Source organism: Cimex lectularius, unplaced genomic scaffold (genome assembly GCF_000648675.2).
Source record: "Cimex lectularius strain Harlan isolate CLEC.00 unplaced genomic scaffold, Clec_2.1 scaffold408, whole genome shotgun sequence".
In the NCBI taxonomy this organism is placed as follows: domain Eukaryota; kingdom Metazoa; phylum Arthropoda; class Insecta; order Hemiptera; family Cimicidae; genus Cimex; species Cimex lectularius.
Genome location: NW_019393055.1, coordinates 33,100 through 47,396, shown reverse-complemented (window position 1 = coordinate 47,396; position 14,297 = coordinate 33,100). Strand labels below are relative to the sequence as shown.

General features: G+C 32.4%; 1 protein-coding gene across 1 annotated transcript; it reads right to left on the bottom strand.

Annotated features, from left to right (window-relative positions):
* Positions 1-2,148: 2,148 nt before the first annotated feature.
* Positions 2,149-13,089, bottom strand: LOC106666453 (uncharacterized histidine-rich protein DDB_G0274557-like). Its single transcript, XM_014393692.1, has 3 exons — positions 13,033-13,089; positions 3,931-3,995; positions 2,149-2,428 (listed from the first exon to the last, which is right to left on the bottom strand). Exons 1-3 carry the CDS (start codon positions 13,057-13,059, stop codon positions 2,254-2,256), a joined length of 267 nt encoding a protein of 88 aa, XP_014249178.1. The 5' UTR covers positions 13,060-13,089; the 3' UTR covers positions 2,149-2,253.
* Positions 13,090-14,297: the final 1,208 nt, after the last annotated feature.

Here is a 14,297-nt window from a genome sequence, read left to right as displayed (position 1 = left end):
ACAAAAAACGCGAAAAAAATGTTAGCCTTTTTCAATGTAAAAGACTCGTAGGACAGGTTTTTTTTTCAAGAAAAACCCAAAAAATCGAAAAAAAATTATTGTCTTTTTGGATGTGAAAGGCCCGTAGGACACGTTTTTTTTGTTTTTTTTTCAAGAAAAACGTAAAAAATCAAAAAAATGTTATTCTCATTTTTGATGTAAAGGCTCGTAGGACAGGTTTTTTTTCCAAGAAAAACCCAAAAAATTGAAATAAATTGTATTGTTTTTTTGGATGTAAAAGGCGCGTAGGAAACGTTTTTGTTTTGTTTTTTTTCAAGAAAAACCCAAAAAATCGAAAAAAATTATTGTCTTTTGATGTAAAAGGCTCGTAGGACACTTTTTTTTTTCAAAAAAATCACAAAACAAAAAAAATCGAAATTTTTTTTAGCCGTTTTCTATGTAAAAGACTCGTAGGACTTTTTTTTCAAGAAAAACGCCAAAAAGCCAAAAAAAAATCGAAAAAAGTTTTATTGTCTTTTTGGATGTAAAAGGCTCGTAGGACACGTTTTTTATGTATTTTTTCAAGAAAAACGCAAAAAGCCAAAAAAATCGAAAAAGTTTTGTTGTCTTTTTGGACGTAAAATTCTTAAAATTTTCTTAAAATAAAAACTAATGAATTTTTGATCTCGGTTAATTTGTTTTATTTTAAAAATAAATATGTTGTAATTAATATAACGACAATAGCACGTATAGTTTCAAATGAAAATATGAGTGACCGGCTCCTTTGTCTTCGACTGTACTCGATGCTACCCGACGAAAATCTGGGTAGTGGGGATCGCGTAGCGTAGAGTAGGGTAGCGTTGCGTGGCATCGGGCAGATGTGCAAGGGGGTAATACCTTCTTACGGAAAAATAGACTATGGATTTGCGTCGGGTAGCGTCGCATAGCGTTGCATGGGGTGTGTTCCCGGCTTTAGGCCTGTAGGCCTATAGCAACACTGGAGAACAGGAAAAAAAGAAGGTTACTCGCGGTAACAAGAGCTCTAACGTTGACATTCATGGTGATCCTTTTTTTTATGTTGTATGTTATTAACTGTGCACAGTTTATCTAATTGTTAATTCTAACCCAATAAATAAGAAAGTATTTTTGTTGTATATTACATATTTAAGCTAATTCTTTATTTAGAAACGTTACAGTGGTGTTTCTGCCCAATTTAGATTGTTTACTTTTTATACTGTTTAGTTGTAAACCTTTCGCTTTTCTATAATGCGCGTGCTAAAATCAGCTCTTACCAGCTACCTGATCAACGACAGGTCATGGGTGGATGCCCTTCATTTGGTGGTTAGGTTTACGCACAGCCATCAGAGAGGATCTAAAGGTCTCAGCGGCGATGGTTTATGGTGCTCCCTTACGTTTGCCCGGTGAATTCTTTCAACCAACGCCTATGCAGGATTGCTCTCAGGTTCTCAGGTTGCGAAGGATCTCCAGGAACGCTGCGACGATTAAAACCCTCAATTCCTAGTTACCATGGTTCAACGAAGACCTATGAACTCCCAGATTTGTGGAAACGGTCTCACGTTTTCTTAAGAATCGAGCGAGTACAACCACCGCTATAAGGACGAAGGACCCTTCGACGTGGTGAAAAGGTTTCCTAAGTTTTTTGACGCAAGTGCCAGAGGTTCGACCAGAAGAGTAACCATCGACCGACTTAAACCTGCCTACCAGCAGATAAACACAGAAAACCCTCCGGAACCATCAACACCCGACGGCACAGCGTCAACATCAGAATGCCTTCCTCGTCAGACCCGCTGCGGGCACCGAGTCCGTTTTCCATCTCGTTTTGAGGATTGTCTTCTTCACTTGAGTTGGGGTGTCTAGGTTTATAGCAACACTGGTAACTAGAGCTCTAACGACGACCTTCATGGTGACCACTTTTTGTGAAGTTTGAACGAAAGTTTGACCGCATAATTTAATGCTAGATATGCTAAGAAATGGTTCAGTTGGTAGTTTTTTCAGGAGTATGAGTAGGATAGCATCAAGATGTATTTTGCATCCTTTGTTTTGCAAGTCGGTTAATGATGATGTGTAAACAAAATCAAATTAAAACATTAAAAAAATTTAATATATAATGAGATGGTACACTTTGTGCAATTTGAAAACAACAAAACATTTACAATGGTAAAAATATATTTGTAGTATCACAGAAATGTCATTTTCCGTCAAGTTGATCCGGAAACGACACATCACGCCGAAATCAGTTCCAAAATCCGATGTTCATTCCCAACCGTGGTGTTCCTCTTTGTGCGGGTGGTGTTTTTCCTCCTTGTGCACGTGATGATGATGATGGTGGTGGTCGTGGTGATCGTAGTAGTGGTACACTGGCACTTTCTTCACGGTGTGGTGGTGGATGGTATGGATCTTGTACGGGACGTGAATGATGACCTTTTTACTGTAACAGTCGAAAAAACACGTCAGACTCGAGCATGAAGAACATAAGTGAAATTTTGCCTTGAGATACCGAAACTGAGGTCCAGTCCTTGTCCCAATTTTACTTCATTCTACAAGTTTTAAAATCAGAACAATCATTAGAGTATTGAGAAAAATCGTCTTTGAATTTCGAAACTCTTACGCAATATAGTCACAATATGCCAATTCAAGCAACAAAAAGAATAAAAATGAATATACATAAATTAAAAAAATAAAAATAAAATAAAAAGCACAGCATAAGGATGACAGTCCTGCCAAAGCTTAGATGAAGTGAGTGGTTGTTAGTGACCGTTAATCGATGAATATTCAGAAATCGTGAGATGCGGTCTGGTGTGATATAGGTTTCAGAAAAACAGTTTCTTTATCGTGCCAACGTTTCGACCTTTATTGAGATCATCTTCAGGGCTCAAAGTGTTTGTCTTTTGTGAAATTGTGCCATTTTTGCGTGTCGTGTTGAGAGTGCCCCCCCCCCAACACGACACGCAAAAATGGCACAATTTCACAAAAGACAAACACTTTGAGCCCTGAAGATGATCTCAATAAAGGTCGAAACGTTGCACGATAAAGAAACTGTTTTTCTGAAACCTTCATCACACCAGACCGCATCTCACGATTTCTGAAAAATTATGCTTAGATGAAGTATGACTGTCTTGTAATGTATTAATTTGTCCAAAAACGTTATTTATTTACCGCTCTAACTTCTACATGAGTTTTAATATGAGAAATTCTATGCCAAAAAATTATTTAAAATCATATTATTTTGCATTATACAACCCCGAAAGACATGGAATTGTCAAAAAAATTGCCAAAAATTATTAGACATTTTTTATATATAATACACTCTATAAAATCCATATACAGAATGTAACAATTTAGAATGGTACAGAAATGATATATGGAAAAATGTGAGCTTTTTCCAACTGGAAGACAACTGAGCTTTATTGAACAAACCTTCACCATTCAGTGCCTCAATTTAATCAATCGTAAAGTCTTTTTAGCAAATAAAGATTGTTTTTGTTGATCAGTGCCCAGAAGAAGAAATGGAAGGACTATGCGGTTCGATTCCCACCATTGACCCTGGAATTTCTGCCCCCTCATCATCAATATTTTTTGTCTACAGCTATTTTTATATTTATCTATATTTAAATTGGCAGTTGATGATTGTAATTACAGCTTTATGTTTAAAAGTAAAACTTTAATTAGGCAGTTAATAAATCAATAATTTAATAGGAGTGATAGTGAATCAATTATGATCAGTCAAGTATCGTCGGATTTGTAAAAACTGAAAGGGATCGATAAAACGTTCCATAACATTTATTAAGGAAATAATTAAAAACCGGCTTTCGTCCGCTTCGGTTGGGCTGCCAAGCAAGATCACGTTACGCCCATCTGATTGCCAGTGTGCAGTTGCACAAAAGGTGCGCGCGGCTGTCATGTGAAAAATGTCCGGAAGTAAATACTCACTGTTTGTGGTCGTCGTCTGCGCTCCCGGACGAGATGACGCTCAGCATGACGACGGTGGCCAAAAGCTGGAAAAAAACGAACACGTTAATAGTTTTTCGCTTTGATGGGAATGTAGAGTAACAAATTGGTGGTTAGCTAAAAGTTACATCATTTGGCCAAATTAGAACCGCACTGAATACCTTCTAAAGAAGATTCATTTGTAAAAGGTTTTCACCCACTGAAAATTCAGTAACAAGTGACCAAAGATCAATCATTCCAGTATATTCAAGACTTTCCAAAGACGATTTTGTAAAATTCAGTTCATTTCTTAAGACAAACCAATTAATATGACGATATGCAGACAACTGTACTTCTGACAAAACCGGTGAAAGTTGGGTATAAAAAAAAACCAATGTAATTTCCATTTTCACTATTTTTATTGTCTCTTTTTATGTGCTTTGTTTGATTTTTACATTGAATCTTAGAGTTGGGTTTTACAACAATTGTATAGTTTTTTTGTGTGTAAATATTTTGTCCAATTTTTTTCGGCTTTGGTTGTTTGCTATGCTTATTGTCTCTTTTGTATGTGTTTTGTATGTGTTTTGTTTGTGCTTTTTTGTTGTTTCAGTTTGGAAATAAATTTTTCTCAGGACAAAAAATAGAATTACTATTTCACCCCATTCCACCGTTTTTCCCACCGACACCACGTTTTACCATTTAGCATAAATCCATTATTCAAACAATTAAAGTTTTTAGTTGAGATAAAAAAGTCATTGTCACGAGCGGGATTCGAACCCACGACCTTCGGCTTGATAGGCCGCTACTCTGCCACGTGAGTATCCTGACTTCGATCCACTCGGGCACTAACTTCCCAGCTCAAAAATGGCAAAGTTAGTGCTCGAGTTGATCAAAGTCACGATAGCTCAAGTGGTAGAGTAGCGGCGTATCAAGCCGAAGGTCGTGGGTTCGAATCCCGCTCGTGACACTGACTTTTTTATCTCAACTAAAAACCTTATTTAATTGAATGATATTAATTGGTCAAGCGGAACACGAAAACTGGTGAATAAATCCATAATATTTAGGGGTCTGATTGACCAAATTACTTCTTTCAATTAATTAACATTTTTATGTAAGGCTTTGGTTGAAATGAAAAAGCTAGTGTCACGAGTGGGATTCGAACCCAAGATTACACGACATTTGAAAAATGGCAAAAAGGAGGGATAATTCAAAAGGTGAGGTTGAAATGGGATGTTAGTGTCCGAGTGGATCGAGGTCACGATAGCTCAAGTGGTTAGAACAGCGGCGCGTTGAGCCGAAGGTCGTGGGATCGAATCCCTCTCGTGCTAGCATTTTCATTTCAACCAAAACCTTACATAAAAATGTTAATTGAGCATAAAATTTCTGCATTTTGGTTCAATGTAATTTAAAAAAATTATTTACCGATAAAAAGCTTATTAAACGAATAAGTTGTTATGAAGTTTGTCAAGCTCTACCGTGATTGTTCAATTGAGGTTACAATTTTTTTTTTCAAATTATAAATTCAGCGGATTTTGTAAGAATTGAACGTTTTCTTGCTAACAGATAATGAAAATGGTGAAAGGGTGCGTTTTTAAAAGAAATTTAAAGCCCTTTTAAATACTTTTTTTGTATTTCCTCCAAAATTGAATAGTTCAAGATCTAAGAGTAGATTTATGACGAAAATCGTAGATTTCAATTAATTGTTCTTTTTATGTAAGGTCTCGGTTGAGATAAAACAGTTAGCGTCACGAGCGGGATTCGAACCCAAGACCTTCGGCTCATTACGCCGCTGTTTAACCACTCACGATAGCTCAAGTGGTTAGAACAACGGCGCGTTGAGCCGAAGGTCGTGGGTTCGAATCCCTCTCGTGACTTTTTCATTTCAACTGAGAAATTTCTGAATTTTCGTTCAATGTAATTAAACAAATTACTTACCGATAAAAAGCTTATTAAACGAATAAGTTGTTATGCAGTTTGTCAAGCTCTACCGTGATTGTTCAATTGAGGTTACAAATTTTTTTTCAAATTTTAAATTCAGCGGATTTTGTAAGAATTGAACGTTTTCTTGCTAACAGATAATGAAAATTGTGAAAGGGTGCGTTTTTAAAAAAAATTTAAAGCTCTTTTAAATACTTTTTTTTGTATTTCCCCCAAAATTGAATAGTTGAACATTGAATCTAAGAGTAGATTTATGACGAAAATCGTAGATAGTTAATAAACATAAAATTTCAATTAATTTTTCTTTTTATGTAAGGTCTCGGTTGAGATAAAACAGTTAGTGTCACGAGCGGGATTCGAACCCAAGAACTTCAGCTCAATACGCCGCTGTTTAACCACTCACGATAGCTCAAGTGGTTAGAACAGCGGCGCGTTGAGCCGAAGGTCGTGGGTTCGAATCCCTCTCGTGACACTAGCTTTTTCATTTCAACTGAGAAATTTCTGAATTTTCGTTCAATGTAATTAAACAAATTACTTACCGATAAAAAGCTTATTAAACGAATAAGTTGTTATGCAGTTTGTCAAGCTCTACCGTGATTGTTCAATTGAGGTTACAAATTTTTTTTCAAATTTTAAATTCAGCGGATTTTGTAAGAATTGAACGTTTTCTTGCTAACAGATAATGAAAATTGTGAAAGGGTGCGTTTTTAAAAAAAATTTAAAGCTCTTTTAAATACTTTTTTTTGTATTTCCCCCAAAATTGAATAGTTGAACATTGAATCTAAGAGTAGATTTATGACGAAAATCGTAGATAGTTAATAATCATAAAATTTCAATTAATTGTTCTTTTTATGTAAGGTCTCGGTTGAGATAAAACAGTTAGTGTCATGTGTGGGATTCGAACCCACGACATTCGACTTCGATTCGGATTTGAATCGACCACTAAACATAAATGGATTAAGACATAAAATGTTGATCCTGTGTGGAAAGTTACAATTACCTAAGGTTACAACTACCTGAGAATCGGCCCATAGTTCGTAAGTACTGTTTTGTTGCATTTGAGATTTATGAGCACCTGATGAACTTTGTCGTACCAGTAGCGATCACCCTGAGTAGAACAAGACTGCCTAAGAAAAACGTAGTGGCACTAGTACAACGTGGTATTTAGAAAATGCAGGTATAGACAAATTAACGTCTCTATTGAAAATTAACATAACAAGCTGAATAAAAAAAAAATAGTAGAACGTATGTGTTGTCAATTTATGTCGAAAGTGTCAAAAAAATCAATGAACCCATTAGCATATCAAGGAAGCGTTTTCGTTTCCGCTCCCGCCGGGGGAAATCGTTAATTTAGAAAAAGCGGAATAAATTGCGTACGAGGAGAGTGTAAACGGTTCCTCTTCTCATGTTCCGACTGTTCCTGAAACCGATTCTGGTCCGAGCATTCGATCCGGTCTATGAACAAATTAATTGAGCGGGCTGTATGGTGATGAGAGTGAAAATCTGACCTCGTAGACGAGTCTTCTGTCCTCCAGATGTAAAGTTGTGCTCGAAAAAAGAAAGCTCTTTCCTTTAAAAGAAATTTCCTTCCTTCCCATGTTAAACTTAATATATCAGTAGTTTAATTTACACCTGCTAACATTAATCACTGTGGACATACGTAAATAAATCAAAGTTTACAACAGAACGCGACAGTTAATATAAAACTTATATACAAGTGAAGTTACAATCGTCTCTACTAATAAAATAATTATTATCGCCTTAACGCTTTAATTATACTTTGACTTCGCACCTAGTTTCTAAATTGTGAGATGGAGTTTGAGTGAGATCAAACTATAGTTTGATAGTTATCTATCATCTTTGCCTATCATCCCTGATTTTATTTATTAATCAGCCGCGTTCAGTGAGTGTCTGAGTGAGGGAGTCCCATAATTAGAGTTTTCGTCGTCGTCCCTAAACGATATGTTCTTTGTATCTATGTTTTATTTTTACCCTATCTTTCCTGCATTCGTATGTTCGTGTGCATATTCCTTTTTTTAACTGTTTGTGGTTTTCATTTCGTTTTTTATGCCTAATTTGTTGATTAATGTTAATTAGTACGTTTCTTTTGCAATATATGCGAATGTGTTCCAGTAAGTTTTTGTTTTTGTGGTGTTTTCTTTATTATATTGTCGATTGTGTTGTGGCCTTTATTGTGTGCTCCGGTTTTGTATTTTTTATTAGTTTTCGTATTTTAGTTATTGGGATTTTACTCTGTCTGTTATACAGGGTGTTCGGCTACTCGTGTTACAAACTTTGCTCGTAGATTCTACATTCAAAATAAAACCAAAAAGTTCTAATTAACTATGGTCCGAATCTCAGCAGTTTAGGAGTTATCTGATTTTTCTGATTTTTTAGAATTTCACGACCTTGCTTCTAACATATTTTGGACAAATCCGTCGATACCATTGAAAACTGAGTTATATTTCCAATAAGATGTGATCAATACTAGACTTGTAAACCTTCGTGAAATAAGCGTTTTAGTAGCGAGAACAGTTTTTTTCCTTTCCTCCATCATTGTCTTCATATTTGAAAAAAAGTAATTAAAAAAACAATTACAGTGCTAAAATGGATATTAAATGAAGTACTTTTCAGAAATTTGCTGGTCTCAGTTTAGAATCACCATAATAAGTTTTTCAACAACGAAAAAAAAGGGTTTTTTTTTCAAATTTATCGCTACTAAAACGCTTATTTCACGAGGGTTTACAAGTTTAGTATTGATCACATCTTATTGGAAATTTAACGTAGTTTTCAATGGCATCAACGGATTTGTCCAAAACCTTTCAGTTTTTTAGTTATCATTATTTATTTGAATCACGGTCGTCAAATCTTAAAAAATCAGAAAACGTACAATATTTCCGAAACTGATGAGATTCGGATCGTAGTTAATTAAGACTTTCTGATTCCTATATAGAATCTACTGGCAAAGTTTGTAACGCGAGTAGCCGAACATCCTGTATATGTACTGACAGAAAAAAAATTCCACCCAATTGATTATGTGTAGAGATTAGTGACGGTTAATCGATAATTATTCAGATATCGTGAGATGCTCAAAGTGTTTGTCTTCAGTGTTCTGTGTTACACTTTGAGCCCTGAAGATGATCTCAATAAAGGTCGAAACGTTGGCACGATAAAGAAAATGTTTTTATGAAACTTACATCACACTAGACCGCATCTCACGATATCTCACGATAACCAATTGATTATTTTCATTTTCTCGATAAAAGAAAATTCCGTCCTTAATGTGTCTCATTGTTTTTAATCAATAAATATTTGTTTATGCTATGTTTTAAATTGGAAATATCAATTAGAGGGAAACAAACATAATCCTTAAGCCAAAACATGGATAAAGGATTTTTTTCAATGTTTACTTTTTACGGAATTTAAAATGTTTATTCAGTATCACTTGAGTACGCATTCTGAAATTTTCTGGTCTGTGTGTTTCGAAATAATAGTTTAGAATCACCATAGTAAGTTTTTCAACTTTGAAAATAAAAATATTTTTCAAAGTTCTAGCTACTAAAACGCTTATTTCACGAGGGTTTACAAGTTTATCACATCTTATTGGAAATTTAACGTAGTTTTCAATGGTATCAACGGATTTGTCCATAACATTTCAGTTTTGGAGTTATCATTGTTTATTTGAAGCAAGTTCGTGAAATCTTAAAAAATCAAAGAAGTAAAATATCTCCGAAACTGTTAAGATTCGGATCATAGTTAATTAGGACTTTTCGGTGCATTTTTGAATGTAGAATCTACTGGCAAACACCTTATATTTCAGTAGTGCCATTTTGTGCCGTTTTGGGCGGTTATGTTTCTTTGTCATTTGTGTTGATTTTCTATGTCAAATTGTAGTTTGTCGTATGTCGTTTCTTTTGTCATTGTTAAGTATAGGAAGTTTATACTGTCATTTATTTTTGTGTAATGATTTCAGGTCTGTCGGTGTATACTATGGCTAGTAAGTATGTCATCTACGTATTTGTATGTTCATTATTTCGTTGATTGTGTTCCAGGCTTTATTGTGTGCTATGATTTTTATTTTTTTAATTAGTTTTCGTACTTGTCTTTTGGTTAGTCGGACTGATTTTAGTTTGTCTGTTATATATTTAAGTGCTGTCATTTTCACAGGTTGTTTCAGTGCTGCCATTCCACTTCCGTCCATCTGCGAAGAGGTACGTTGAATTACGAGTTTGGATCACATCGTTTTGATGTGTCGTAGTTTTTGCGTAGATTTTTGTACAATTTCCATAGTTTCCTTTCCTGCAATGGACGTATATGGATTTGTTTTGTCAAATGATATTAGTTTTAAATTTCATTTGTACATCTTTGATTTTGTTAATTAGTACCGTTGAATTTTTTAAACTTTAGTGTGTCGTTTAGTTTAAGGTGTGTTTTGAGTAACCTCAAACTATCAAACTATACATTTTATTTTTATTTAAACGTTATGTGAATAAAATCTTTCTAAAAAGTTAGTTCCTACTCACAGTAAGTTGAAGTTACTGTAAGTAGGAACTATCATTTTAAAAAGATTGAATAACACACTCCAGCATTTGTCTTTTCTATTATATAAATAAATACTTTTTGTGCAATACGAATTGAATTGTTTATTAAAAGAACAAAATATGTTTGTATGATTTAGTTTGGTTTAAAATGTTTAGATAAATTTTCCATGTATTAATATTGTAAATTAAGCAAAAACCAAGATTATTGCATTTTTTGTGTTGTGGTTTTTTTTACGGTACGATTTTGAACTTTTTGAGGTTTTTTCTGCACAAAAATCCGGTCTCTTGAGACAAGGAAGGAGGTTTCAATTTAACTTACATCATTTAAATAAAATGAAACATAAGAATAATTCAAAATTTAAATAAAGTTGTTGAAAATAAGTTTTTTATGATTCTCTTCGTATAGTTACGAGAAATAAGTAATCACTACTATCATCGAAATAACAAAATAACGTTTAGAAAATTTAAATCATTAAAATGAATAACTACAAAGATGTCATTGAAATAAAATAAGATCAATTCGTGATTAGAGAGTTTTTTTTAAATGATTTTCTTGGCATGTATAAAAGAAATAATTAATAACTAGCATCATCGAAATAACCAAATAACTTAAGAAAAGGAATAGGTAAAAAATAACTACAANTGGGAAATTATTTTGATTAAAGAACATTGCTTTAAAGTAACTAGTTTCTTTTTTTTTGTTTAATACCAAAATCCTGCATTATTTTCCGGACAACCCAATAACTACCATCATTGAAATAACAAAATAACTTTAAAAAAGAAATAGGTAAAAAAATAACTACAAAGATGTCATTTAAATAAAATAAGATAAATTCGTCATTACAGAATTTTTTTTGGAAAATAGTGTTTTTATGATTTTCTTGGTATATACAGTTACTAAAAATTCCAGTTCTTTTTTAATCCAATTAATTATTCTTTGTATCTAAGATTTTGATTGAAATGAAAAATGACATTTTCCATAAAATTACAATTTAAATTCTTAAAACAAATAACTACAAAGATGTCATTTAAATAAAATTAGATCAATTCGTGATGAGAGAGGTATTTTTGGAAAAATAGTATTTTTATGATTTCCTTGGTATGTATAAAAGAAATAATTAATAACTATCATCATCAAAATAACCAAATAACTCAAAAAAAGAAATAGGTGAAAAATAACTACAAATATGTCATTTAAATAAAATACGATCAATTGTTGATTAGAGAGTTTTTCTTTTTTCTTTTTTTTTTCTTTTGAAAATAGTGTTTTTATGATTTCCTTGGTATGTATAAAAGAAATAATTAATAACTATCATCATCGAAATAACCAAATAACTCAAAAAAAGGAATAAGTAAAAAATGACTACAAAGATGTCACTGAAATAAGATTAATTATAAAAATAATTTGTAATTTAAAAGTTTTTTTTGAAATAGCGTTTTTCTGATTCTGTTGATATGTGTAAAAGAAATAATTAATAACTATCATCATCGAAATAACCAAATAACTCAAAAAAAGAAATAAGTAAAAAATGACTACAAAGATGTCACTGAAATAAGATTAATTATAAAAATAATTTGTAATTTAAAAAAGTTTTTTTTGAAATAGCGTTTTTCTGATTCTGTTGATATGTGTAAAAGAAATAATTAATAATTATCATTATCGAAATAACTTAAAAAATAAGTAAAACATAACTACAAAGACGTCATTGCAATAAACTTAATTAATAAAATAATTTGTAATTTAAAGAAAGTTTTTTTAAATAGTGTTTTTATGTTCGGAAATAACTAATAACTATCATCATAGAAATAACAAAATAACGTTTAAAAAAATGAAATCATTAAAACAAATAACTACAATTATGTATTCGAAATAAAATTAATTATAATAACTATTCGTAATTTATATAACTTTTTTGTAAATCGCGTTTTTTATATTCTTTTGGTATGTCTACAAGACATAATTAATAACCACCATCGTAGAAATAACAAAATAACGTTAAAAAAGTAGAAATTAGTATAAAAAATAAATACAAAAATGTCACTGAAATAAAAGTGATTATAAGAACTATTTGCAATTTAAAGAACTTTTTTTAAAATCGCGTTTCTATGATTCTCTTCGTATTTTTCAAAAAATATGTTGCCTGTAAAACAGAATAATAATTAAATAAATTAAAAAAATACTAATATTTTGAAAAAAGAACTGCAAAGACAAATTTAAAAAAAGCTCAAACTTTTATATTACCTTACGATTCTTCAGTACATTTAGAGTTATTAAAAAATAAAAACATATGAATCTTTTTTAAAATATTTTTTTTAATCAATGGATTGGGGAAATTTGAAGTACACCAAACTTTGATTTTAAACCAAATCTTCATCAGGACTACGAAGGTTTAATTTATGTAATGAATTATTTTTGTTAATAATTAATTTTTTTTTGTTAACTTCTGTGCGCATTTAAAGAAAGGGGGAATCCGGATGAACAAGAGAGCTGATGAAAACAAGAAAAATGTTAAGCTTGGCATACCTCAGTTCGTCACACTAAGTCACAAGTCACTTCACTAAGCATCCAAACCAAATAGAAAAACCCAAAACTCCACACAATTATCGTTGTTCACCGTTTACTTACAAGAGCGGACAAAGCAATGCGGGCCATTTCGAACGTGCGCTTGACGTGAGTCGGAGGTGGAAAGCGGAATGATCCAAGTTGAACTCTCCTCTCACTATTTATACCGACGAGCAGGCGCGCGCGCGAGGGGATGACGTTGTGTTTGTATCCCATTCATTACCTAACCTTTTCGCTTTGATGGCACTTAAACGGGGTGAAAATGGCGACAGTGGTTTCCTTCCTGAATTTTTCGGACGAATGTCCGTCCCATTAACATTACCTACGACTTTATAACTGGGTTATATAAGAAAAAAAAATGGTAATTTCCGGTTTTATGAAAAATTACGCAAATAACTTACAAACAATCTCATTATTCTTTCCACTTTACGAATTTGGCGGTAAAACTAAGTCAATAAATTGTCAATTTCATTGAGGGGATGTTGAGGTCTATATTGCTAAAGAATGGCTTTCGTAGGTGCCATATCCTTTTCCTAGTTATTGCATGGCAGTTGCATTCGATATGATCTATTGTCTATGTCTTGTCATGTGTTAACAGTGACATTTACAGCTTTGTAAATAAACATATTAGAGTTTAGAAATACTTTCTTTCAGTAGGATTTCCTTTGTCCTCCATTTGATTTAGTGGCCTGTTTTCCTTGTCTCAAGACTGACATAAGTTTCCAGAATTTGTTGTGTTCTTTAGTTACCCATAAATCCAGTTCTTTTTTTAATCCAATTAATTATTCTTTGCATCTAAGGTTTTTGATTGAGATGAAAAATTAGTGTCACGAACGGGATTCGAACCCTCGACCTTGGGCTACTCTAAGGTTGAGCTGTGTCATTTTTCATCTCAACCAAAAACCTTAGACAGAAATAATAAGTTATTAATTATTTATTTTATGCATACCAAGAAAATCATAAAAATACTATTTTCTTAAAAAAAACTCTCTAATCACGAATTGATCTAATTTTACTTAAATGAGATTTTTGTAGTTATTTTTTACCTTTTTCTTTTTTAAGTTATTTGGGTATTTACATGATGCTAGTTATTAATTATTTCTTTTGTACATACCAAGAAAATCATAAAAACACTATTTTCCAAAAAAATTCTGTAATGACGAATTGATCTTATTTTATTTAAATGACATCTTTGTAGTTATTTTTTACCTATTTCTTTTTTAAGTCATTTGGGTATTTAGATAATGCTAGTTGTTAATTATTTCTTTTATACATACCAAGGAAATCATAAAAACACTATTTTTCAAAAAAAAAAAAACTAATCACGA